Source organism: Cyprinodon tularosa, unplaced genomic scaffold (assembly GCF_016077235.1).
Source record: "Cyprinodon tularosa strain WSP-4 unplaced genomic scaffold, ASM1607723v1 ctg738, whole genome shotgun sequence".
In the NCBI taxonomy this organism is placed as follows: domain Eukaryota; kingdom Metazoa; phylum Chordata; class Actinopteri; order Cyprinodontiformes; family Cyprinodontidae; genus Cyprinodon; species Cyprinodon tularosa.
The window spans coordinates 51,005-76,612 of record NW_024039494.1 but is presented as its reverse complement, the minus strand read 5'-3'; the positions used below and the strand labels follow the sequence as shown (position 1 = coordinate 76,612).

Genomic DNA, 25,608 nt, shown 5'->3' with positions numbered 1-25,608 from the left:
TTACCGAGCACGCTGTTCCCTTCAGCCGCAGACGTCTGGGAATCCGGAGGCGTCTGGGAAAGCGACTCCTCGCCAGGAGAGCGCATAGCGTCCGACGGTCCGGCCTCACCGTTGATGCTCAGGTCGGGACCCAGGACGATTCCGTGTTTCTGCAGAGAGCGGCCATGTTAGCGGCACTCAGACGCTTCAGCAGAACCAGCAGCCATTTTTACAGACTACCTTCAGAACATCCTTCAGCTGCACCACCTCCTCTCTGAGCTCATCGCGCTCCAGGCGGATGGCGTCTGCGTATTCTTTCTGGCGCTCTAACGCCTGACAGAGGCGGTGAGAAGCAGAGCGCAGAGAAAAGGGTGAGAAGGCAGAGGAGGAAACATTTCATGCAAAGAAGGAAGGAGGTGCGTTCAGGGTCAGGATCCGTACCCCCATCTTCTTCTCCTTCCACTCCAACGTCTCCTGCAGGTCGCCGATCTCTCTACGCTGCGCCTCCTGCTTCAGACGCAGCTGACGGATCTCCTGAGCATGAAGGAGGAGGGAAGCTGGGTGACTGGGAGCAGGAGGAGGAGGAGGAACAGAGTGTGCAGCAGAGCATGCAGCGTGTTCTGGCCAGGTCCAAAAGGCGGAGCAGGAGGAGGAGCAGGAGGAGGAGGAGGAGGGTACTCACGTTCAGCAGCTCCTCGCTCTGCTGCAGCGTCTGCTTCATCTCGCTGAACTGGAACTGAAGGACGCTGTGGGCGTGTCTCTGCCGCTCCAAGTCCTGCAGGGACAGCAGGACGTTAGAGGGAGCAGGAACCGACTGACCGCCCATCACAACCAACTCATTATATATATATATATATATATATATATATATATATATATATATATATATATATATATATATATATATATATATATATATATATATATATATATATATATATATATATATATATATATATATGTCTGTGAGGGAGGAGCGGGGTGAGTGTTTTCAAGTCCTGCCAGGAGGGGGCGGGGTCATGGGATTGCATGAATGATTGAAGACTAGATTTGACTTTAGAAAATCCAATACCTAAAACGGCCAGAAGATGGCAGAAGTGCATCTTTTCACCATGAACCACATTTCCTCTGATATCCAGTCGCTGCTGAGCGTCGACCTTAGTCGACCTTAACAGGTCAGAAATGAGGCTGGCGCCTGGTTGAGGTAACTTCCTGCTCACCGACTCCATCATCTCTCACCTTGACCTTTTCGTCGAATTCCCGCCGTGACTCTGAGAGCAGCTCCTCCAGCTCCATCAGAGAGTCTTTGAGCGTGTCCACCTGGTACATCAGGTTGTTCTTCTCGTTGTCCAGCTGGGCGTTGGACACCATGGCCTTGCGGTACTTCTCCTCCACTTCTGCCATTGCATCCTGAGGAGGAGAAGGAGCCGGAAGTTAAACTGCGTCCTTAGCTAGAGGAGACGGTGGTGAAGGAAGCCTTCAGAGAAACCTGAGGAGCTACTAAAGAAGCAGAGAGAGTCCTACAAGCTGCAGCTTCATGCTCGCCTCTGAAGGTCGCATTCATCTACCTTCACTTCCTTCAGGTTCTGGAGGTACTTTGCTTCCACGTCCTGAATCTGATCTTTCAGCTCATGGATCTCCTGGTGGAGGCAGCAGCAGCAGCAGCGGTGAAGGAGGAGAGCAGAGAGGAGGAGCAGCGTGGTGATGAAGGAGAAGCAGAGGTCAGCAGGAGGACATGTGACATGGAGGCGGTCAGAGCCGGTGCTTCGGCTAAAGAACTGCCATCTTTTCCAGAACCTTCCATGTTCCTCTGAGAACTGGAACATGTCTGGTTCTGAAGAACAGCTCCTGCCGTCCGTTCGCACCTCACCTTGATCTCCCTGATGGAGCTCTCGGCGTCCACGGTCAGAGCCGTCTCTCCGCTCCCTCTGCGGGACGACGTGCCTCCTAAGGAGGTGAGGGTGGCGGCCGTGAGGGCCGACGCTGCTCGAGGTCCCTGGAAGACAAACCACCATCATCTAACAGATCTCCAGGTTCTCTGAGGGCCGCGTTCCGCTCAGAGACTCGGAGCAAAACAAGGAATGTTTCCAACCAGCTGGAGAACATCTGTCTCACCTTTACAAGGTAGTCTCTGTCCTCCACCTGTGGAGACAAAGGACAGACGGTCAGGACAAGCAGAAGCTGAGGAGGAGGCGTCGGGCTGAAGAAGGTGAGCCGTCAGGTTTGTTTCACATCTCAGCAGCAGATCAATCAGTGAAAGCAGGAGTCGGATCAGAACCAGAACCTCCTGGACTCAGCCAGGTCCGCTAAGATCCACACCGTGCACCGGACTCACGCACGGCCAGGAACTCACTTCAGTGAAGTCAGGAATGGTGACATCATCCAGGTCTCTGCTGACGGCGCTCCTCAGAAAACTGGCCACAGAGCCGTCCTGCTGCGTCCACCAGGGGGCGACACACAGAGAGCAGTCAGAGAGGGACCTGCAGCTGATGGTTATCACTCACAACGACGTGCAGCATGCAGATGTTATCTAGGTCCATCAGGACCGACCTGCTGGACCTGCTGGACCTGATGGACCTGCTGGACCGGAGCCCAGAGGCTAAACAAATATTTGTTTTGCTCTGAAGGAATTCCAGGAAGCTGCCAGCAGGGGGCAGTCTTTGCTCCACAGGGACTGAAGGAGGAAACTAGTTCACATCAGTCTGGATCTCCTTCATCTTATCAGGCATCTTCATGCAGGACCTGCTGGAGCTCATTCTGGATCTAAACTCCTGATCAGAACCTTTCAGAGCAGGTTCTCACACCCTCTGCCCGAGGAGCAGGAGGAGGAGGAGCAGGAGGAGGAGGAGCAGAAGGAGGAGGAGTCCTCTGGTTCAGGTTAACTGGAGGACAGCAGGGAAGGAACCATTGTTCTAAAGGACGTTCAGTCCTGAGGGGGCGGGGCTAATGAGTTCTACTGAACCAGCTGAGAGGAACCAAGAGGGGCTCCAAATGGAGGGCCAGAGGGTTCTGGTTCTGACCCGTTTCCTCCTTCCAGAGAGGCTCCGAATGGAGGGTCAGAGGGTTCTGGTTCTGACCCGTTTCCTCCTCCCAGAGAGGCTCCGAATGGAGGGCCAGAGGGTTCTGGTTCTGACCCGTTTCCTCCTCCCAGAGAGGCTCCGAATGGAGGGTCAGAGGGTTCTGGTTCTGACCCGTTTCCTCCTCCCAGAGAGGCTCCGAATGGAGGGCCAGAGGGTTCTGGTTCTGACCCGTTTCCTCCTCCCAGAGAGGCTCCGAATGGAGGGCCAGAGGGTTCTGGTTCTGACCCGTTTCCTCCTCCCAGAGAGGAGGGACCTGAGAATCCCAAGGCTCCGGGTCTCCCCATGGGCCTAAGTTCAGAGGAGGTCCAGTAGGACCGGTAGAACCCAGGACCGGTTCTACAGAACATGCAGAACAGCGAGCTGCACAAAGACTGGACTCTCACCACTGGGCTGGTCCGGGCCGAACTGGTTCTGCTGGAAGCTCTGGAGCTGCGGTAGCTGCTGTACTCTACAGGCTGCAGGAAGTAGACAGGACACGTTCCGTCACTCTAATAGATGCAGATCTACCTTTACAGCATTCGGACCTTCTGTGGTTCTTACGTGCGACCCGGAGCCGGAGGCTCTGCGGGACCCGCTGCACAGACTCAGACTGTCTTCATGGACAGAACCCTGCAAGAGAGACGGGTCAGAAAAAACCGGGCTGGGAGGCGGGACGGAACCGAGATACTGGACCCAGACGGGTCCGACCAGAACCGGATCTAAAGACTCCATACAGACCTGATAACCAGCAAAAGACAAGCTGGAGGTTCTGGAAGAGGACGGACCGCTGAGTCCATACAGGTCCAAGGAGGCATGAGACGCCTGGGAGGACGAAACGGGTCCGATTAGGAGAACCAGAACCAAACGCAGAACCAGAACCAAACTCAGAACCAGAACCAAACGCAGAACCAGAACCAAACTCAGAACCAAAACCAAACTCAGAACCAGAACCAAACGCATGCAGACCACACCAAAATCAGAACCAGAACCAAAATCAGAACCAGAACCAAACGCAGAACCAGAACCAAACGCATGCAGACCACGCCAAAATCAGAACCAGAACCAAACTCAGAACCAGAACCAAAATCAGAACCAGAACCAAACGCAGAACCAGAACCAAACGCATGCAGACCACGCCAAAATCAGAACCAGAACCAAACTCAGAACCAGAACCAAACTCAGAACCAGAACCAAACTCAGAAACAGAACCAAAATCAGAACCAGAACCAAACTCAGAACCAGAACCAAACTCAGAACCAGAACCAAACTCAGAAACAGAACCAAAATCAGAACCAGAACCAAACTCAGAACCAGAACCAAACTCAGAACCAATCCATGATGGCCCTCGTTTGGACCGGGCCAGGGACCTGCATGCTTGTTAGACGGTTAGAGACGTCCAGAACCAAACACAGAACCAAAACCAAACTCAGAACCAGAACCAAACGCATGCAGACCACGCCAAAATCAGAACCAGTACCAAACTCAGAACCAGAACCAAAATCAGAACCAGAACCAAACGCAGAACCAGAACCAAACTCAGAACCAGAACCAAACGCAGAACCAAACTCAGAACCAGAACCAAACGCAGAACCAGAACCAAACTCAGAACCAGAACCAAACGCATGCAGACCACGCCAAAATCAGAACCAGAACCAAACGCAGAACCAGAACCAAACGCATGCAGACCACGCCAAAATCAGAACCAGAACCAAACACAGAACCAAAACCAAACTCAGAACCAGAACCAAACGCATGCAGACCACGCCAAAATCAGAACCAGAACCAAACTCAGAACCAGAACCAAAATCAGAACCAGAACCAAACGCAGAACCAGAACCAAACGCATGCAGACCACGCCAAAATCAGAACCAGAACCAAACTCAGAACCAGAACCAAACTCAGAACCAAACTCAGAACCAGAACCAAACTCAGAAACAGAACCAAAATCAGAACCAGAACCAAACGCAGAACCAGAACCAAACGCATGCAGACCACGCCAAAATCAGAACCAGAACCAAACTCAGAACCAGAACCAAACTCAGAACCAAACTCAGAACCAGAACCAAACTCAGAAACAGAACCAAAATCAGAACCAGAACCAAACTCAGAACCAATCCATGATGGCCCTCGTTTGGACCGGGCCAGGGACCTGCATGCTTGTTAGACGGTTAGAGACGTCCAGAACCAAACACGGGACACCCACCGGCTGCAGGTCCAGTCTGGACCGAGACATCTGACCTTCATCGCTCAGTCTGGAGCTCTGAGGCGACAACAGGAACAAACAGCCATCAAACACGTGATCCCATCAGAACTTTGGGTTCAGAACCAACACAGAACATGCAGCAGAACCACTGGTCCAGTCCTAAAAATCTGCGGATCAGAACCACTGGTCCGGTCCTATAAATCTGCGGATCAGAACCACTGGTCCAGTCCTAAAAATCTGCGGATCAGAACCGGTCCTATAAATCTGCGGATCAGAACCACTGGTCCAGTCCTATAAATCTGCGGATCAGAACCACTGGTCCAGTCCTAAAAATCTGCGGATCAGAACCACTGGTCCGGTCCTATAAATCTGCGGATCAGAACCACTGGTCCAGTCCTAAAAATCTGCGGATCAGAACCGGTCCTATAAATCTGCGGATCAGAACCACTGGTCCAGTCCTAAAAATCTGCGGATCAGAACCACTGGTCCAGTCCTAAAAATCTGCGGATCAGAACCGGTCCTATAAATCTGCGGATCAGAACCGGTCCTATAAATCTGCGGATCAGAACCACTGGTCCAGTCCTAAAAATCTGCGGATCAGAACCGGTCCTATAAATCTGCGGATCAGAACCGGTCCTATAAATCTGCGGATCAGAACCGGTCCTAAAAATCTGCGGATCAGAACCACTGGTCCAGTCCTATAAATCTGCGGATCAGAACCACTGGTCCAGTCCTAAAAATCTGCGGATCAGAACCGGTCCTATAAATCTGCGGATCAGAACCACTGGTCCGGTCCTATAAATCTGCGGATCAGAACCACTGGTCCAGTCCTAAAAATCTGCGGATCAGAACCGGTCCTATAAATCTGCGGATCAGAACCGGTCCTATAAATCTGCGGATCAGAACCACTGGTCCAGTCCTATAAATCTGCGGATCAGAACCGGTCCTATAAATCTGCGGATCAGAACCGGTCCTATAAATCTGCGGATCAGAACCGGTCCTATAAATCTGCGGATCAGAACCACTGGTCCAGTCCTAAAAATCTGCGGATCAGAACCGGTCCTATAAATCTGCGGATCAGAACCACTGGTCCAGTCCTAAAAATCTGCGGATCAGAACCGGTCCTAAAAATCTGCGGATCAGAACCGGTCCTATAAATCTGCGGATCAGAACCACTGGTCCGGTCCTATAAATCTGCGGATCAGAACCGGTCCTATAAATCTGCGGATCAGAACCACTGGTCCAGTCCTATAAATCTGCGGATCAGAACCACTGGTCCAGTCCTATAAATCTGCGGATCAGAACCGGTCCTATAAATCTGCGGATCAGAACCACTGGTCCGGTCCTATAAATCTGCGGATCAGAACCGGTCCTATAAATCTGCGGATCAGAACCACTGGTCCAGTCCTATAAATCTGCGGATCAGAACCACTGGTCCAGTCCTATAAATCTGCGGATCAGAACCGGTCCTATAAATCTGCGGATCAGAACCACTGGTCCAGTCCTATAAATCTGCGGATCAGAACCGGTCCTATAAATCTGCGGATCAGAACCACTGGTCCGGTCCTATAAATCTGCGGATCAGAACCGGTCCTATAAATCTGCGGATCAGAACCACTGGTCCAGTCCTATAAATCTGCGGATCAGAACCGGTCCTATAAATCTGCGGATCAGAACCACTGGTCCAGTCCTATAAATCTGCGGATCAGAACCGGTCCTATAAATCTGCGGATCAGAACCACTGGTCCAGTCCTATAAATCTGCGGATCAGAACCGGTCCTATAAATCTGCGGATCAGAACCACTGGTCCAGTCCTATAAATCTGCGGATCAGAACCGGTCCTATAAATCTGCGGATCAGAACCACTGGTCCGGTCCTATAAATCTGCGGATCAGAACCGGTCCTATAAATCTGCGGATCAGAACCACTGGTCCAGTCCTATAAATCTGCGGATCAGAACCGGTCCTATAAATCTGCGGATCAGAACCACTGGTCCGGTCCTATAAATCTGCGGATCAGAACCGGTCCTATAAATCTGCGGATCAGAACCACTGGTCCAGTCCTATAAATCTGCGGATCAGAACCGGTCCTGTAAATCTGCGGATCAGAACCACTGGTCCAGTCCTAAAAATCTGCGGATCAGAACCGGTCCTATAAATCTGCGGATCAGAACCACTGGTCCAGTCCTAAAAATCTGCGGATCAGAACCGGTCCTATAAATCTGCGGATCAGAACCACTGGTCCGGTCCTATAAATCTGCGGATCAGAACCACTGGTCCAGTCCTATAAATCTGCGGATCAGAACCACTGGTCCAGTCCTATAAATCTGCGGATCAGAACCACTGGTCCAGTCCTATAAATCTGCGGATCAGAACCACTGGTCCAGTCCTATAAATCTGCGGATCAGAACCACTGGTCCAGTCCTATAAATCTGCGGATCAGAACCGGTCCTATAAATCTGCGGATCAGAACCACTGGTCCAGTCCTATAAATCTGCGGATCAGAACCGGTCCTATAAATCTGCGGATCAGAACCACTGGTCCGGTCCTATAAATCTGCGGATCAGAACCGGTCCTATAAATCTGCGGATCAGAACCACTGGTCCAGTCCTATAAATCTGCGGATCAGAACCACTGGTCCAGTCCTATAAATCTGCGGATCAGAACCGGTCCTATAAATCTGCGGATCAGAACCACTGGTCCAGTCCTATAAATCTGCGGATCAGAACCGGTCCTATAAATCTGCGGATCAGAACCACTGGTCCGGTCCTATAAATCTGCGGATCAGAACCACTGGTCCGGTCCTATAAATCTGCGGATCAGAACCACTGGTCCAGTCCTAAAAATCTGCGGATCAGAACCACTGGTCCAGTCCTAAAAATCTGCGGATCAGAACCACTGGTCCGGTCCTATAAATCTGCGGATCAGAACCGGTCCTATAAATCTGCGGATCAGAACCGGTCCTATAAATCTGCGGATCAGAACCACTGGTCCAGTCCTATAAATCTGCGGATCAGAACCACTGGTCCGGTCCTATAAATCTGCGGATCAGAACCGGTCCTATAAATCTGCGGATCAGAACCACTGGTCCAGTCCTATAAATCTGCGGATCAGAACCACTGGTCCAGTCCTATAAATCTGCGGATCAGAACCACTGGTCCAGTCCTATAAATCTGCGGATCAGAACCACTGGTCCAGTCCTATAAATCTGCGGATCAGAACCACTGGTCCGGTCCTATAAATCTGCGGATCAGAACCGGTCCTATAAATCTGCGGATCAGAACCACTGGTCCAGTCCTATAAATCTGCGGATCAGAACCACTGGTCCAGTCCTATAAATCTGCGGATCAGAACCACTGGTCCAGTCCTATAAATCTGCGGATCAGAACCACTGGTCCAGTCCTATAAATCTGCGGATCAGAACCACTGGTCCAGTCCTAAAAATCTGCGGATCAGAACCGGTCCTATAAATCTGCGGATCAGAACCACTGGTCCGGTCCTATAAATCTGCGGATCAGAACCACTGGTCCGGTCCTATAAATCTGCGGATCAGAACCACTGGTCCAGTCCTATAAATCTGCGGATCAGAACCACTGGTCCAGTCCTAAAAATCTGCGGATCAGAACCGGTCCTATAAATCTGCGGATCAGAACCACTGGTCCAGTCCTATAAATCTGCGGATCAGAACCACTGGTCCAGTCCTAAAAATCTGCGGATCAGAACCGGTCCTATAAATCTGCGGATCAGAACCACTGGTCCGGTCCTATAAATCTGCGGATCAGAACCACTGGTCCGGTCCTATAAATCTGCGGATCAGAACCGGTCCTATAAATCTGCGGATCAGAACCGGTCCTATAAATCTGCGGATCAGAACCACTGGTCCGGTCCTATAAATCTGCGGATCAGAACCGGTCCTATAAATCTGCGGATCAGAACCGGTCCTATAAATCTGCGGATCAGAACCACTGGTCCAGTCCTATAAATCTGCGGATCAGAACCACTGGTCCAGTCCTAAAAATCTGCGGATCAGAACCGGTCCTATAAATCTGCGGATCAGAACCACTGGTCCAGTCCTATAAATCTGCGGATCAGAACCACTGGTCCAGTCCTAAAAATCTGCGGATCAGAACCGGTCCTATAAATCTGCGGATCAGAACCACTGGTCCGGTCCTATAAATCTGCGGATCAGAACCACTGGTCCGGTCCTATAAATCTGCGGATCAGAACCGGTCCTATAAATCTGCGGATCAGAACCGGTCCTATAAATCTGCGGATCAGAACCACTGGTCCGGTCCTATAAATCTGCGGATCAGAACCGGTCCTATAAATCTGCGGATCAGAACCGGTCCTATAAATCTGCGGATCAGAACCACTGGTCCAGTCCTAAAAATCTGCGGATCAGAACCACTGGTCCAGTCCTATAAATCTGCGGATCAGAACCACTGGTCCGGTCCTATAAATCTGCGGATCAGAACCACTGGTCCAGTCCTATAAATCTGCGGATCAGAACCACTGGTCCGGTCCTATAAATCTGCGGATCAGAACCACTGGTCCAGTCCTAAAAATCTGCGGATCAGAACCGGTCCTATAAATCTGCGGATCAGAACCGGTCCTATAAATCTGCGGATCAGAACCACTGGTCCGGTCCTATAAATCTGCGGATCAGAACCGGTCCTATAAATCTGCGGATCAGAACCACTGGTCCGGTCCTATAAATCTGCGGATCAGAACCGGTCCTATAAATCTGCGGATCAGAACCACTGGTCCAGTCCTAAAAATCTGCGGATCAGAACCGGTCCTATAAATCTGCGGATCAGAACCGGTCCTATAAATCTGCGGATCAGAACCACTGGTCCAGTCCTAAAAATCTGCGGATCAGAACCGGTCCTATAAATCTGCGGATCAGAACCACTGGTCCAGTCCTAAAAATCTGCGGATCAGAACCACTGGTCCGGTCCTATAAATCTGCGGATCAGAACCGGTCCTATAAATCTGCGGATCAGAACCGGTCCTATAAATCTGCGGATCAGAACCACTGGTCCGGTCCTAAAAATCTGCGGATCAGAACCGGTCCTATAAATCTGCGGATCAGAACCACTGGTCCGGTCCTATAAATCTGCGGATCAGAACCACTGGTCCGGTCCTATAAATCTGCGGATCAGAACCACTGGTCCGGTCCTAAAAATCTGCGGATCAGAACCGGTCCTATAAATCTGCGGATCAGAACCACTGGTCCGGTCCTAAAAATCTGCGGATCAGAACCGGTCCTATAAATCTGCGGATCAGAACCACTGGTCCGGTCCTATAAATCTGCGGATCAGAACCACTGGTCCGGTCCTATAAATCTGCGGATCAGAACCACTGGTCCGGTCCAGGGGTTAGCGGGTCACGCGGCTACTGACCCTGCAGGAGAGCTCGCCGCCATCATCGCTGAAACCATGTCTCTGTGAACAACAAGCACACCGATGAGACGGCCCCAGAACCGCTACGGGACCAGCCCGACCCGACCCGATCACTCACACATACAGTTCTGTCCTTGTGCCTATGCTTCTTCTTCTTCTTTGCTTTGTGCTGCAGAGCGGAACCCTGGGAGACACAGAGGACGGCAGAACCACCGGACCCGGGTTAGTCCACACGCCGAGTCAGACCACATGCAGGGTACCGGTCCTGCTCAGACAGAACCGGACCGGAACCATGTTCACTATGACCCATCAGCAAACATAAAGGCTCACCCCTCCACCGTAGGCCCCCACAGAGTCCAGGTCCGACTGAGGGAGGAAACACAGCTTCATGAACAGACAGAAGGCCCGTATGGCTCTGTGGATCAGAAACAGAACTCAGAAGCAACGGTTGGATGGATACTGACCCGGACGCTACTGCGGCTTCCCACCGACATCCGCTCATCGTCATCGGAAAGCTGCGGGGAGAGGAGAAGGCCAGTTAGTGAGCAGGAAGGGTTCAGCGTCCAACGGGCCGGTTCTGAACCCAAACAACAGCAACGGTTAAAACCCGGAGAAAGTTCAACTACTGCAGCTGCTAGACCACAGAGGGACGGAACCAAGGATACGAACCGCGTGGATCCGGGAAGAACGCGAGAACTTCTCACTGTCCTCCTGAATGAGGAAGAGGAGCACAGGTATAAGAGAGGAAGAGATGAAGTCAGACCACAGATTAGTCCAGTTAGTCAGATCCTACATTCACCAAGTTCAGCCCAGAAGAAAGGATCCAAACCTTCAACCAACCACAGCTGTGACTGGAACCATGCAGACCATGCTCCTTCCTTCCTGCCTCAGAGGTTCCTCTCTCACACCAAGTCACAGAGCTTTAATGCTTAGATGCTACTGGCTTTGTTCAAAATGTGAATAGTCCCACGCATTCTCATCTTCATACTCTGGATCTTGTGCTGACATACGGCATAGAATGTGAAGAAATAACAGTATTTCCTCTCTGACCACTTTCTAATAACCTTCAGGATTACTTTAACAGAGTTCTCCTCCCCCAAAAGAAGGTTCAATTTTAGTAGATCTTTATCAGATAGAGCAGTTATAAATTTTAAAGAATCTGCTTCACTTTCTCTCTCCTCTGTGTCACTGAGCAGTGCTGCAGAGTGCAAAAGCTTAGCTTATTCCCCTTCACAGGTTGATGATTTTGTTGAGGGGGTTGCTAGTTCTCTGCGTATTGCCTTAGACAACGCAGCTCCTTTGAAAATGAAAACCGTTAAAAATAGAAAGCTTGCTCCTTGGTTTAATGCAGAGCTGCGTACTTTGAAGCAAAATGCTAGGAAACTGGAGAGAAAATATCGCTCCACAGGCCTGCGAGAGTCCTTCCTAGTCTGGAAAAATGGTTTACTGCTGTATAAGAGGACCCTTTGTAAAGCAAGAGCAGCATACTTCTCCTCATTAATAGAGGAGAATAAGAATAATCCTAGATTTCTTTTTAATACAGTTGCCAAACTCACCCAGAGCCATAGCTCTGTTGAACCGTCCATTCCACCTGCTCTGAGCAGCAATGATTTTATGGGATTCTTTATAAATAAGATTGATCTTACAGGCATGTCTTGAAGACATAAAAACCTGGATGACTCTTAACTTTCTGCTTCTGAATGCAGACAAAACAGAAGTTATAGTCTTTGGACCAGAGTCTCTGAAAAAGAAGCTGATTAGCCAGTCACTTCATTTGGATGGGATTAAACTGATTTCAGATAATAAAGTAAAAAATCTTATTTTTGATCAGGACCTGTCATTTAAATCCCAGATCAAAGAGGTTTCTAGAATTTCCTTCTTTCATCTGAGGAATATTGCAGAAATGAGCAATCTCCTGTCCAGGGGTGATGCTGAGAAACTAGTCCATGCATTTGTTACTTCAAGGCTGGACTATTGTAATTCTTTACTATCAGGAAGTCCACAAACTGTAGTTAAAAGCCTTCAGCTGATCCAAAATGCTGCAGCCAGAGTTCTGATGAAAATTAAAAAGAGAGATCATATCTCTCCTATCCTGGCTTCTCTTCATTGGCTTCCTGTTAAATCCAGAATAGAATTTAAAATCCTCCTTCTCACATATAAAGCCTTAAATGGCCAAGCTCCATCTGATATCAGAGATCTGATTGTTCCTTATGTTCCTAACAGAGCACTTCGCTCTCAATCTGCAGGTTTACTAGTTGTTCCTAGAATTTCTAAAAGTAGAATGGGAGGCAGATCTTTTAGTTCTCAGGCTCCAGTAGGCCTCAGCAGATGGCCGCTCACACTGAGCCTGGTTCTGCTGGAGGTTTCTTCCTGTTCAAAGGGAGTTTTTCCTCTCCACTGTCGCTACAAGCATGCTTAGTGTGAGGGATTGCTGAAGAGTCAATGAGTCGATGCAATCAGCTGGTTTTCCTTAGATAGAAGATTGTGTCTATAAAGTTAGCTGAGGTGACAGGATGTGGATTAGCTATAGAAATCAGTGAGGTCACACCGAGCCTTGTTATTTAATCCCAGCAAGCACGGTGTGGTGGTGGTGGTGGTGGGGGGGGGGGGGGGGGATGGGGGGGGCAGATGGTGATGCTGATTAAATAAGTGGATTAGCATCAAGGCTAAACCTTTTATTTGTTATTATCCATATTTAACACAGATTATCATGCATTCAAACATGGCCGCCTGTTACCGCCACACACAGCACTGTTAACAGGAAGCAGTTTGTCATCACAGCACAGAGGCGCTACCATCCACTGCTCTATGTCTCCCCATTTACTGTCAGCCCGCTCGTCCAGCCCGGGGTTCAGACCGTAGTATTTCTGCTCACAGACACAGAGGGCAAAGGTCAACCAGCTGCGCTGCCTCCTGAGGCGCAGGCAGACATGATGGTCATGATCAGAGCGGTCCTACCTTCTGCACCTGAAAGATCTGCAGGAAGGGAGAGGAACAGCAGGAAGCAGTCATCAGCAGAGAACATGGAGGAGAAAGCAGCAGGAAAACATGAAGGATTTCAGGAAAGTGGAGAACCGTTCCCTGGAGGTTTAAGGCCTCAGACTGGGCCACCAGACGTTTCCCATCATGCCTCTGGGCTTCTGTCCAAATAACGGTCCTTCGCTAACGAAGGATCAGGATCAGGACTGGAAACACCAGGAGGAAATCCTCCATCCAACAGAACCCGACACGTAGCGGAGCCACAATAAACGCTAAGCTAGGTAGAAGTCTGGACTTTGACTAGGCCATCTCAGCATTTCAGCTATTCTGCTGTAGATCTGCTGCTGTGTCTGTTAACACCCAGCTGCTAACACCCAGCTGCTAACACCCAGCTGCTAACACCCAGCTGCTGCTAACACCCAGCTGCTGCTAACACCCAGCTGCTAACACCCAGCTGCTGCTAACACCTTGTACCAACAGCTGCATGCTAACATCCACAAAGTAACAACCAGCTGCTAACACCCACATGCTAACACCCAGCTGCTTACACCCACATGCTAACAGCCACATGCTAACACCCACATGCTAACGCCCAGCTGCTAACACCCACATGCTAACAGCCACATGCTAACACCCACATGCTAACACCCAGCTGCTAACACCCACAAGATAACATCAACATGCTAACATCACACTGCTAACACTAACATGCTAACACCAACATGCTAAAACCCGCATCCTAACACCCAGCTGCTAACACCTTCTACCAACAGCTGCATGCTAACATCCACATACTAACACCCACAAAGTAACACCCACATGCTAACACCCAGCTGCTACCATCCACAAAGTAACAACCAGCTGCTAACACCCACATGCTAACACCCAGCTGCTTACACCCACATGCTAACAGCCACATGCTAACACCCACATGCTAACGCCCAGCTGCTAACACCCACATGCTAACAGCCACATGCTAACACCCACATGCTAACACCCAGCTGCTAACACCCACAAGCTAACATCAACATGCTAACATCACGCTGCTAACACTAACATGCTAACACCAACATGCTAAAACCCGCATCGTAATACCCAGCTGCTAACACCCACATGCTAACACCCAGCTGCTAACATCTACAAAGTAACAACCAGCTGCTAACACCCACATGTTAACACCCAGCTGCTTACACCCACATGCTAACAGCCACATGCTAACACTCATATGCTAACGCCCAGCTGCAAACACCCACATGCTAACAGCCACACGCTAACCCCCACATGCTAACCCCCACATGCTAACAACCACATGCTAATACCTTATGCCAATAATTGCATGCTAACACCCACATGCTAATACCTTATGCCAATAATTGCATGCTAACACCCATATGCTAATGCTAACCCTGCTAATAGAGGAGATGAAGATCAGCTGGTCATGGAGGTAGAACCCAAACCCTGGTCCCCCACCCCCCCGTTGATCCCAGAATGGACACCTTTAATCCAGATTTATCCCCCCCAGCTGTCCAGTCAATGATCGTCCAATCAGAAGTCAGTCCTTTGATCCAGTCAGGTAGCAGACCGGCTGCTGGCGTTCTACCAGAGGTCAGGAGGTCAGGTGATGGGGGGGGGGTCTGTTCCACAGAGGAACCTTCAGCCCGTCTGATGCCATCAGGGTGAACCCAGCCTCAGTCGCTGACTCCCTCTGACTAACCACCACCTTCCCCTCTGCGTCTACGCGTGCAGCGCCGCGCTGCCTGCCTGCAGATTAAACTGGAGGCCATCTTTGACCGCATTAAGGACGAGGGCAGCCTGAGACCAAGGCGGTCCGGGCGTCTCGGTTACACAGCCAGCCAACGGCTCCACTCACCGAGGTTCCCTTCCCCAATAGGGGGGCCCTGGGCCGACCGGCAAGGGCCGCCCTAAGCCCCCGCCCCGTCAGCCGACGCCGGGCCGTCCTTTCTGCCGTCAGGGAACCAGGAGAGACGCCATTCTTTAGAAGTCAGCAGGCAGAGCGGCGGGCGGCCATGTCAGGTGGTCAGAAGGAAGGAGTTGAGCTCAGGTTCTGATGGTGGATTCGGTCCGGTCCAGAATTGGAACCCTCTGAGGAAACATCCAGGAATGGGTCGGCGTGCCGGCAGCTCTGCGGCCCATGCCTGCAGTCAGCAGCAACAATGGCTACCCCGCCACAGCCAGCAGCACAGATCACTAATCAGCTTTCCAACGCCGCTAAAAGGTTTACGGGTCACACGGCCGCCCAGAACGGCTCAGCAAGCAGAGGTAATCCTGCCGCTGCGCCACGGGTCTATATCTATATTCTCCAAAAGAGATCTACATTCCTCAGAGCGTATCTATGTTCCTCAGAGCGTATCTATGTTCCTCAGAGCGTATCTATGTTCCTCAGAGCTGATCTACATTCCTCAGAGCTGATCTACATTCCTCAGAGCAGATCTACGTTCCTCAGAGCTGATCTACATTCCTCAGAGCACATCTACGTTCCTCAGAGCAGATCTACGTTTCTTAGACCAGATCACAGGTCTTGAACCTGAACCAGTTGGAAAAGCTTAGAACTTTAGGATGAGGAGGAGACAGACTGACAGAACTTCTGGGTGAGGACCTGTGGACCCGGCCGATTCAATCGACCGATTCAATCGACCGATTCAATAGACCGATTCAATCCTGCTTGAATTTGAAAAGAGAACCTGAGAGGAAAATCCTGCTGTGGATCCACCTGGAGGCCCAGAAGGGGCCCAAACCGAGGGAGACGTTCCCACAGATGGACCAAAACCTGAAGGTTCAGAACAACCTGCTCTGGGTCGGCCTTTGAACGACCTTTGACCTTCTGGAGGCCATGCAGGAGCAGCTGCTGTCTGGAAGATTCCAGAAACTAAACATCTAAAGGAACCAAGGAAGAGCATCGTCATCATCATCATCATCATCGGTGTCAGGATGAAAAGACCAGGAGAACATCAGACAGAAATAGATCAGTTAGATCAGAGCAGACTGAATAGTTAGAGTGGCCTAGTCAAAGTCCAGACATAAATAATGGAACCGTTACATTTATTTCAAGTCCTTTAGCTCATGTTGATTTTTTCACACCTAGTCATTTAGTTCAAATTGATTTGTTTATTTAATCTCGAGTCGTTTATTTCGTCTCGAGTCGTTTATTTCATCTCGAGTCGTTTATTTCGTCTCGAGTCGTTTATTTTGTCTCGAGTCGTTTAATTCGTTTCGAGTCGTTTAATTCGTCTCGAGTCGTTTATTTCGTCTCGAGTCGTTTATTTCGTCTCGAGTCGTTTAATTCGTCTCGAGTCGTTTATTTCATCTCGAGTCGTTTATTTCGTCTCGAGTCGTTTATTTCGTCTCGAGTCGTTTAATTCGTTTCGAGTCGTTTAATTCGTCTCGAGTCGTTTATTTCGTCTCGAGTCGTTTATTTCGTCTCGAGTCGTTTAATTCGTCTCGAGTCGTTTATTTCGTCTCGAGTCGTTTAATTCGTCTCGAGTCGTTTATTTCGTCTCGAGTCGTTTATTTCGTCTCGAGTCGTTTAATTCGTCTCGAGTCGTTTATTTCGTCTCGAGTCGTTTATTTCATATCGAGTCGTTTATTTAATCTCGAGTCGTTTATTTTATCTCGAGTCGCTTATTTCATCTCGAGTCATTTATTTCATCTCGAATCGTTTATTTAGTCTAGAGTCTTTTAATTCGTCTCGAGTCGTTTATCTCGTCTCGAGTCGTTTAATTCGTCTCAAACTTTTATTTCGTCTCGAGTCGTTTAATTCGTCTCGAGTTGTTTAATTCGTCTCGAGTCGTTTATTTCGTCTCGAGTCGTTTATCTCGTCTCGAGTCGTTTAATTCGTCTCAAACTTTTATTTCGTCTCGAGTCGTTTAATTCGTCTCGAGTCGTTTATTTCATCTCGAGTCGTTTATTTCATCTCGAGTCGTTTAATTCGTCTCGAGTCATTTATTTCATCTCGAGTCGTTTATTTCATCTCGAGTCATTTAATTCGTCTCGAGTCATTTATTTCATCTCGAGTCATTTATTTCATCTCGAGTCATTTAATTCGTCTCAAACTTTTATTTCGTCTCGAGTCGTTTAATTCGTCTCGAGTCGTTTATTTCATCTCGAGTCGTTTATTTCATCTCGAGTCGTTTATTTCATCTCGAGTCGTTTATTTCATCTCGAGTCATTTATTTCATCTCGAGTCGTTTATTTCATCTCGAGTCATTTAATTCGTCTCGAGTCATTTATTTCATCTCGAGTCATTTAATTCGTCTCAAGTCATTTATTTCATCTCGAGTCATTTAATTCGTCTCGAGTCGTTTAATTCGTCTCAAACTTTTATTTCGTCTCGAGTCGTTTAATTCGTCTCGAGTTGTTTAATTCGTCTCGAGTCGTTTATTTCATCTCGAGTCGTTTATCTCGTCTCGAGTCGTTTAATTCGTCTCAAACTTTTATTTCGTCTCGAGTCGTTTAATTCATCTCGAGTCGTTTATTTCATCTCGAGTCGTTTATTTCATCTCGAGTCATTTATTTCATCTCGAGTCGTTTATTTCATCTCGAGTCATTTAATTCGTCTCGAGTCATTTAATTCGTCTCAAGTCATTTATTTCATCTCGAGTCATTTATTTCATCTCGAGTCGTTTATTTCATCTCGAGTCATTTATTTCATCTCGAGTCATTTATTTCATCTCGAGTCGTTTATTTCATCTCGAGTCATTTATTTCATCTCGAGTCATTTAATTCGTCTCAAGTCATTTATTTCATCTCGAGTCATTTAATTCGTCTCGAGTCATTTATTTCATCTCGAGTCATTTATTTCATCTCGAGTCATTTAATTCGTCTCAAACTTTTATTTCGTCTCGAGTCGTTTAATTCGTCTCGAGTCGTTTATTTCATCTCGAGTCGTTTATTTCATCTCGAGTCGTTTATTTCATCTCGAGTCGTTTATTTCATCTCGAGTCGTTTATTTCATCTCGAGTCATTTAATTCGTCTCAAGTCATTTATTTCATCTCGAGTCATTTAATTCGTCTCGAGTCATTTAATTCGTCTCAAGTCATTTATTTCATCTCGAGTCATTTAATTCGTCTCGAGTCATTTATTTCATCTCGAGTCATTTATTTCATCTCGAGTCATTTATTTCATCTCGAGTCGTTTATTTCATCTCGAGTCATTTTCCTCCATATTTCACAGCCTGGATCTAGATTAACTCGGACCTAGTCTCCATCCTGCAGGATTTTATTCTTTATTACTGTTTTTTTTCATAATGAGGGGAGAAAATGGGATCATTTCTTCCTCGTTGGTCTAAATGGGTCTGAGTTTCCTGTGCCCGCCTGCTCCATGGGTAACCATGGTAACGGCGGTGTGGATACCTCCTTCTGCTGGCGCTCCAGCTCCTTCATCCGGATCTCCCGGGCCTCCGCCCTCGCCGCCCTCTTGGCTGCCAGCCTGGCCTCCGCCTGGGAGAAAATAAAAACAGGAAGTGAGGCCAGATGTTTGACTGCAGCTTGGCCTAGTGACTCGGTGACATGGCGAAGGTCTCGGCAGAACCTTAGCTGCAGAACTTGGAATAGAAGCGAGTTTAATGGTTTCCAGTCTGCATTTGTCAGTTTGCTGCTGTTGGCGCGGCGGCCCAGAGCAGCGCGGCCTTTTCTCCTTAAAAGGAGCTCAGAGTGTGAGAGTGTTTCCTTCCTCTAACGGAGCCGCCAGGCTCTGGGCGCGGCGCCTCCTGACATCACATTTCCCCCAAACAAACGCAGGCCGGCGTGCTCACCGCCACGCGTGTAGAGCCCATGGGCGGCCATGTTTCCATTAATCAGAGGTCAGAGGTGAAAGGCAGTAAATCGTCTCCACTTCCTGCTGGTTTCCCTCTGAGGTCGGCGCCGCTTCAGAGCCTCAGGAAGTTCTGCTGAGGATCTCTGAAACACCTTCTTCTTCTTCCTGCTAATGATGGTGGAGGGACGTCAGAAAACACTGAACGTGTTCCGCTCCCTTCAGCCGCCCTGGAAAGGCAGCGTCACCACGGAAACCCTCCATCTTGGTTCCTGCTCCTCATGCTGATCTCAGCAGAGGAGGAACGTCTAACCTGGTCCCATCCACACCTGCACTCACAGGAGCAGCAGAACCGGGCCCGGTTCTACGGCAGAACCGGGCCCGGGTTTACAGAAGAACCGGGCCCGGGTCTTCGGCAGAACCGGGCCCGGGTCTATGGCAGAACCGGGCCCGGGTTTACAGCAAAACCGGGCCTGGGTTTACAGCAGAACCGGGCCCGGGTTTACGGCAGAACCGGGCCCGGGTTTACAGCAAAACCGGGCCCGGGTTTACAGCAAAACCGGGCCTGGGTTTACAGCAGAACCGGGCCCGGGTTTACGGCAGAACCGGGCCCGGGTTTACGGCAGAACCGGGCCCGGGTTTACAGCAAAACCGGGCCTGGGTTTACAGCAGAACCTGGCCCGGGTCTACGGCAGAACCGGGCCCGGGTTTACAGCAGAACCGGGCCTGGGTTTACAGCAGAACCTGGCCCGGGTCTACGGCAGAACCGGGCCCGGGTTTACAGCAGAACCGGGCCCGGGTTTACAGCAGAACCGGGCCTGGGTCTACAGCCCCACTGTGACGTGGGCCCCTGGACCCTGAGGGCTCCTCAGATAAAGACATGTGGGTGAAAACAGAAGCAGGCCGACGGCAGCTGCTGGGTCAGAACAATCAGAACCAGGAGGAAGCAGGAGCGGCTCAGAGCGCCGCCGGGCTGCAGCGCCGTTATTCTGACCCGCTCTGGTCAGCGGGTCAAAGGTCAGCCTCAAAGCTCCAGGAAGCGGGAGGCTGAGATCAGCCGTCTGATTGGATGAGCTGACGGCTCCACCTGGTCACAGCCTCAATGGGGGAGAAAACGCCTCCAAGGAAACAGGAAGCAGCGGCCCGCTCAGAGAGCCACTTCCTGTTTAACACCCCATGATGGACCATCAGAACCGGAGGCGCTCTGCCTCCATTTTCTCAGCAGGACAGAAGTTCTGATAAATGAAAAACCTTAAAGTCAGAAACAGGAAGCAGAGGGGCGGAGCAACACGACCACACCAGACGCCAAGATGGCCGCCGCTCCACTCACGGTTTCAGCGTTTCTGACGGGCTGCGATCCAGGATTCTGACTCTGTTCGGATCAGAACCGTGGATCAAAGGGTTCTGATGGATCCAGACAGGAAGTGGTCCAAATGTTCTGCTCCACCTGGGAGCGGCGTGCAGGAACCAGGCCGCCAAGTGGGCCAGCTATTTATACCGACCCAGATCGGACCGGGCCAATCAGAACTGTTCTGCTTTACAGCCTGGAAATGAGAAGAGGGCGTCTGATGGGATGGAGCCTCCAGAACCTCCAGAACCTTCAGAACCTCCAGAACCTTCCCTCACCTCTCCGGCCAGAACCAGGCCGGGTTCTGAGGTTCTAGCCTTGGGTCGGTTCCAATTTGCTTTTGGGTTTTATCTTTTATAAAAAAATTATAAATAAATGTTTAACTGATTAAAAAGAGCCGCTGCCCCATGGGGTCCCTGAGGGCCTCTTGGCGGCGGCGGCGCCATATTGGCGACCCTCGCCGTTCCCTACAGCGACCCGGATCCTCAAGGCTCCTGCAGGTTCTGGATGTTTCTGAGCTTCAGCAAAGCCTGATATTCTGCTATCAGTAGATAACAGGTGAGCAGCGAGGACCAGAACCCAGTAGAACCCAGCAGAACCCAGTAGAACCCAGCAGAACCCAGTAGAACCCAGCAGAACCCAGTAGAACCCAGTAGAACCCAGCAGAACCCAGCAGGACCCAGCAGAACCCACCAGAACCCAGCAGGACCCAGCAGAACCCTGCTGCTGGATCAGAACCGGACCCTGCAGCTGGATCAGAACCGGTCCCTGCAGCTGGATCAGAACCGGACCCTGCAGCTGGATCAGAACCGGTCCCTGCAGCTGGATCAGAACCGGACCCTGCAGCTGGATCAGAACCGGTCCCTGCAGCTATCAGAACCGGTCCCTGCAGCTATCAGAACCGGTCCCTGCAGCTGGATCAGAACCAGATGCTGCAGCTGGATCAGAACCGGTCCCTGCAGCTGGATCAGAACCAGATGCTGCAGCTGGATCAGAACCGGTCCCTGCAGCTGGATCAGAACCAGATGCTGCAGCTGGATCAGAACCGGACCCTGCAGCTGGATCAGAACCGGTCCCTGCAGCTGGATCAGAACCGGACCCTGCAGCTGGATCAGAACCAGATGCTGCAGCTGGATCAGAACCGGTCCCTGCAGCTGGATCAGAACCGGACCCTGCAGCTGGATCAGAACCGGACCCTGCAGCTGGATCAGAACCAGATGCTGCAGCTGGATCAGAACCGGTCCCTGCAGCTGGATCAGAACCGGTCCCTGCAGCTGGATCAGAACCGGTCCCTGCAGCTGGATCAGAACCAGATGCTGCAGCTGGATCAGAACCGGTCCCTGCAGCTGGATCAGAACCAGATGCTGCAGCTGGATCAGAACCGGTCCCTGCAGCTGGATCAGAACCGGTCCCTGCAGCTGGATCAGAACCGGACCACATGTCCATGTTCCCTATCAGCAGCTATAAATAGCGGCGTTCCCAGACCTGCTGCTGGCATTCCGAGCCTGAAATCTGATACCGGACCTGCTGGTTCTCTGCGTTCCGGGCCGGGTCGGCCTGCCGGGAAGTCTCAGCACAGACATGGACAACCTGGACCTTAAAGTGGACCTGCTAGAACCCGTTAGAACCTATTAGAACCCGTCAGCTGGAGTCTAGATCTCAGCAGCTCAGACCGGTGGAGGCGGCGTCATGCTGGGGGATTCTTTCACAGTCTGGGTCTCGGTACCAACCCATCAGAATCTGACCCATATTCTAAAAGACAAGGAGGAACAGAACCCGCTGGAAGACTGGTTCTGTTCCTGGACCCGTGCGGTTCTCCTGTCAGTCTGGAGTTCTACGGCGGCCCGACCCGGTCCGACCAAACTGAGTTTAACGAACAGAACCAGAACAAAGTAAAACACACCAGAACCAGCCGGTTCTGGACCAAACCCAGATCGCTCTTAGCCTGAGTAGAACTGAACTGGGTCCCATTCTGACCCGCTTTGAGCCCGGATCAGCTGCCACACCCAGGCGTCAGCCAGTTACCACGGCAACCAAAGCGGTTCTGACCCGAGACCCGACAGTGACATCATGCACTGAAGCCTGGTTCTCCTCTGGGCCCTCTGGGTTCTGGTCTGGATGTGGGACCGGTTCTGATCCAATGGCTGAATGTTCTCCGGTCTTTGGCCCCGCCCCCTCCAAGAATCTCCTCCACAAACAGGAAGTGGTCGCCGATAGCGATCTGCAGGGATGATGATGTCACCACAGGAAACAGAAGCTCTGCTTCCTTTTAAGGAGCCGAGGCCAGAACTCTGCCCTGTGGGTCACAGGTCGGCTGAACCGGACCAGAACCAGAACCAGTACCTCACAGAACCTTTGCTGGTCCTGGTTCTGATCCAGATCTTCATCCAGCCAGAACTTCTGGCCCGTTTCATCCAATCTAAACGGAACCAACCAGCGGTTCTGTCGGATCATTACTGGAAGTTAATACTGCCACTAAACCCAGAAGGTTCTGGTTCTGCTGGGTCCGGTATTTCTCTGGATACTCAGAACCGTTCAGGTCTCCACCTGCTGCCCCCCCCCCCCCCCCCAGCAGCAGCTGAGGATCTATTTAAAGCTCTGCAGCAGAACGGGTCGGGTCATCAGGGCCGGCGCTGCTGCTGGCAGGCCGGTCTGCATCAGAACCCCGGCAGGAACCGGCAGGACCGGGTTCTACCAACTGGACCGGGTTCTACCGGCAGGACCGTGTTCTACCAACTGGACCGGGTTCTACCAACTAGACCAGATTCCATCAACTGGACCGGGTTCTACCTGCAGGACCGGGTTCTACCAACTGGACCGGGTTCTACCGGCATGACCGGGTTCTACCAACTAGACCAGATTCCATCAATTGGACCGGGTTCTACCTGCAGGACCAGGTTCTACCAACTGGACCGGGTTCTAACGGCAGGACCGGGTTCTACCGGCAGGACCGGGTTCTACCAACTGGACCGGGTTCTACCGGCAGGACCGGGTTCTACCAACTGGACCGGGTTCTACCAGCATGACCGGGTTCTACCAACTAGACCAGATTCCATCAACTGGACCGGGTTCTACCTGCAGGACCAGGTTCTACCAACTGGACCGGGTTCTAACGGCAGGACCGGGTTCTACCGGCAGGACCGGGTTCTACCAACTGGACCGGGTTCTACCGGCAGGACCGGGTTCTACCAACTGGACCGGGTTCTACCGGCATGACCGGGTTCTACCAACTAGACCAGATTCCATCAACTGGACCGGGTTCTACCTGCAGGACCAGGTTCTACCAACTGGACCGGGTTCTAACGGCAGGACCGGGTTCTACCGGCATGACCGGGTTCTACCAACTAGACCAGATTCCATCAACTGGACCGGGTTCTACCTGCAGGACCGGGTTCTACCAACTGGACCGGGTTCTAACGGCAGGACCGGGTTCTACCAACTGGACCGGGTTCTACCGGCATGACCGGGTTCTACCAACTAGACCAGATTCCATCAACTGGACCGGGTTCTACCTGCAGGACCAGGTTCTACCAACTGGACCGGGTTCTAACGGCAGGACCGGGTTCTACCGGCAGGACCGGGTTCTACCAACTGGACCGGGTTCTACCGGCATGACCGGGTTCTACCAACTAGACCAGATTCCATCAACTGGACCGGGTTCTACCTGCAGGACCAGGTTCTACCAACTGGACCGGGTTCTAACGGCAGGACCGGGTTCTACCGGCATGACCGGGTTCTACCAACTAGACCAGATTCCATCAACTGGACCGGGTTCTACCTGCAGGACCAGGTTCTACCAACTGGACCGGGTTCTAACGGCAGGACCGGGTTCTACCAACTGGACCGGGTTCTACCGGCATGACCGGGTTCTACCAACTAGACCAGATTCCATCAACTGGACCGGGTTCTACCAACTAGACCAGATTCCATCAACTGGACCGGGTTCTACCTGCAGGACCAGGTTCTACCAACTGGACCGGGTTCCATCAACTGAACCGGGTTCTACCTGCAGGACCAGGTTCTACCAACTGGACCGGGTTCTACCGGCAGGACCAGGTTCTACCAACTGGATCGGGTTCTACCAACTGGACCGGGTTCTAACGGCAGGACCGGGTTCTACCGGCAGGACCGGGTTCTACCGGCAGGACCGGGTTCTACCAACTAGACCAGATTCCACCAACTGGACCGGGTTCTACCGGCAGGACCGGGTTCTACCAACTGAACCGGGTTCTACCAACTAGACCAGATTCCATCAACTGGACCAGGTTCTACCTGCAGGACCAGGTTCTACCAACTGGACCGGGTTCCATCAACTGAACCGGGTTCTACCTGCAGGACCAGGTTCTACCAACTGGACCGGGTTCTACCGGCAGGACCAGGTTCTACCGGCAGGACCAGGTTCTACAAACTGGATCGGGTTCTACCGGCAGGACCAGGTTCTACCAACTGGATCGGGTTCTACCAGCAGGACCAGGTTCTACCAACTGGTCAAGATGAACCTTTCCCTGCAGAATCAGCAGAACCTCCTGCTTCCAGTAATGGAACCCAGACCAGGAACGTCTGATCGGAGGTCCGGTCCGGTAGAACCGCAGTCCAGAACCACCTGATGCTGATGACATCACAGATTGGCCAGGCTGCTGACCCGGAACAGACAGTCCACCTGAGGCAGAACCAGGAGTCCAGATCGGGTCAGACCAGATCAGACAAAGTCAGACCGGGTCAGACCAGACCAGATCGGGTCAAACCGGGTCAGACCAATTCAGACTGTGCCAGACCAGGCCGGGCCAGACCGGACCGGGTCACACCGGGTCAGACCAGGCCGGGTCAAGAGGTTTAGACCACATCAGACCGGGTCAGGGTTCCTCCAAA

At 51.1% G+C, this 25,608-nt stretch overlaps 1 protein-coding gene across 22 annotated transcripts in view; it reads right to left on the bottom strand.

The window, feature by feature from the left end:
• The window catches only part of lrrfip1a (leucine rich repeat (in FLII) interacting protein 1a), a 40,711-nt gene that overhangs the window by 14,425 nt on the left and 678 nt on the right, over positions 1 to 25,608 (bottom strand). For 2 of the 22 annotated variants that reach the window (XM_038269726.1, XM_038269750.1), the window contains exons 2-21: positions 18,992 to 19,078; positions 13,601 to 13,618; positions 13,390 to 13,509; positions 11,312 to 11,353; positions 11,107 to 11,157; positions 10,973 to 11,008; positions 10,761 to 10,826; positions 10,643 to 10,684; positions 5,242 to 5,298; positions 3,777 to 3,860; positions 3,600 to 3,668; positions 3,443 to 3,514; positions 2,095 to 2,121; positions 1,850 to 1,975; positions 1,548 to 1,619; positions 1,219 to 1,389; positions 662 to 754; positions 421 to 513; positions 220 to 312; positions 5 to 149 (exon numbers count right to left, since the gene is read on the bottom strand). In XM_038269726.1, the coding sequence (XP_038125654.1) occupies positions 5 to 149; positions 220 to 312; positions 421 to 513; positions 662 to 754; positions 1,219 to 1,389; positions 1,548 to 1,619; positions 1,850 to 1,975; positions 2,095 to 2,121; positions 3,443 to 3,514; positions 3,600 to 3,668; positions 3,777 to 3,860; positions 5,242 to 5,298; positions 10,643 to 10,684; positions 10,761 to 10,826; positions 10,973 to 11,008; positions 11,107 to 11,157; positions 11,312 to 11,353; positions 13,390 to 13,509; positions 13,601 to 13,618; positions 18,992 to 19,078 (1,564 nt within the window). Of the gene's footprint in view, positions 1 to 4; positions 150 to 219; positions 313 to 420; positions 514 to 661; positions 755 to 1,218; positions 1,390 to 1,547; positions 1,620 to 1,849; positions 1,976 to 2,094; positions 2,122 to 3,442; positions 3,515 to 3,599; positions 3,669 to 3,776; positions 3,861 to 5,241; positions 5,299 to 10,642; positions 10,685 to 10,760; positions 10,827 to 10,972; positions 11,009 to 11,106; positions 11,158 to 11,311; positions 11,354 to 13,389; positions 13,510 to 13,600; positions 13,619 to 15,491; positions 15,830 to 18,991; positions 19,079 to 25,608 lie in introns of those variants that run through there. The other 20 variants (XM_038269727.1, XM_038269729.1, XM_038269734.1 and 17 more) reach the window with 20 other exon arrangements.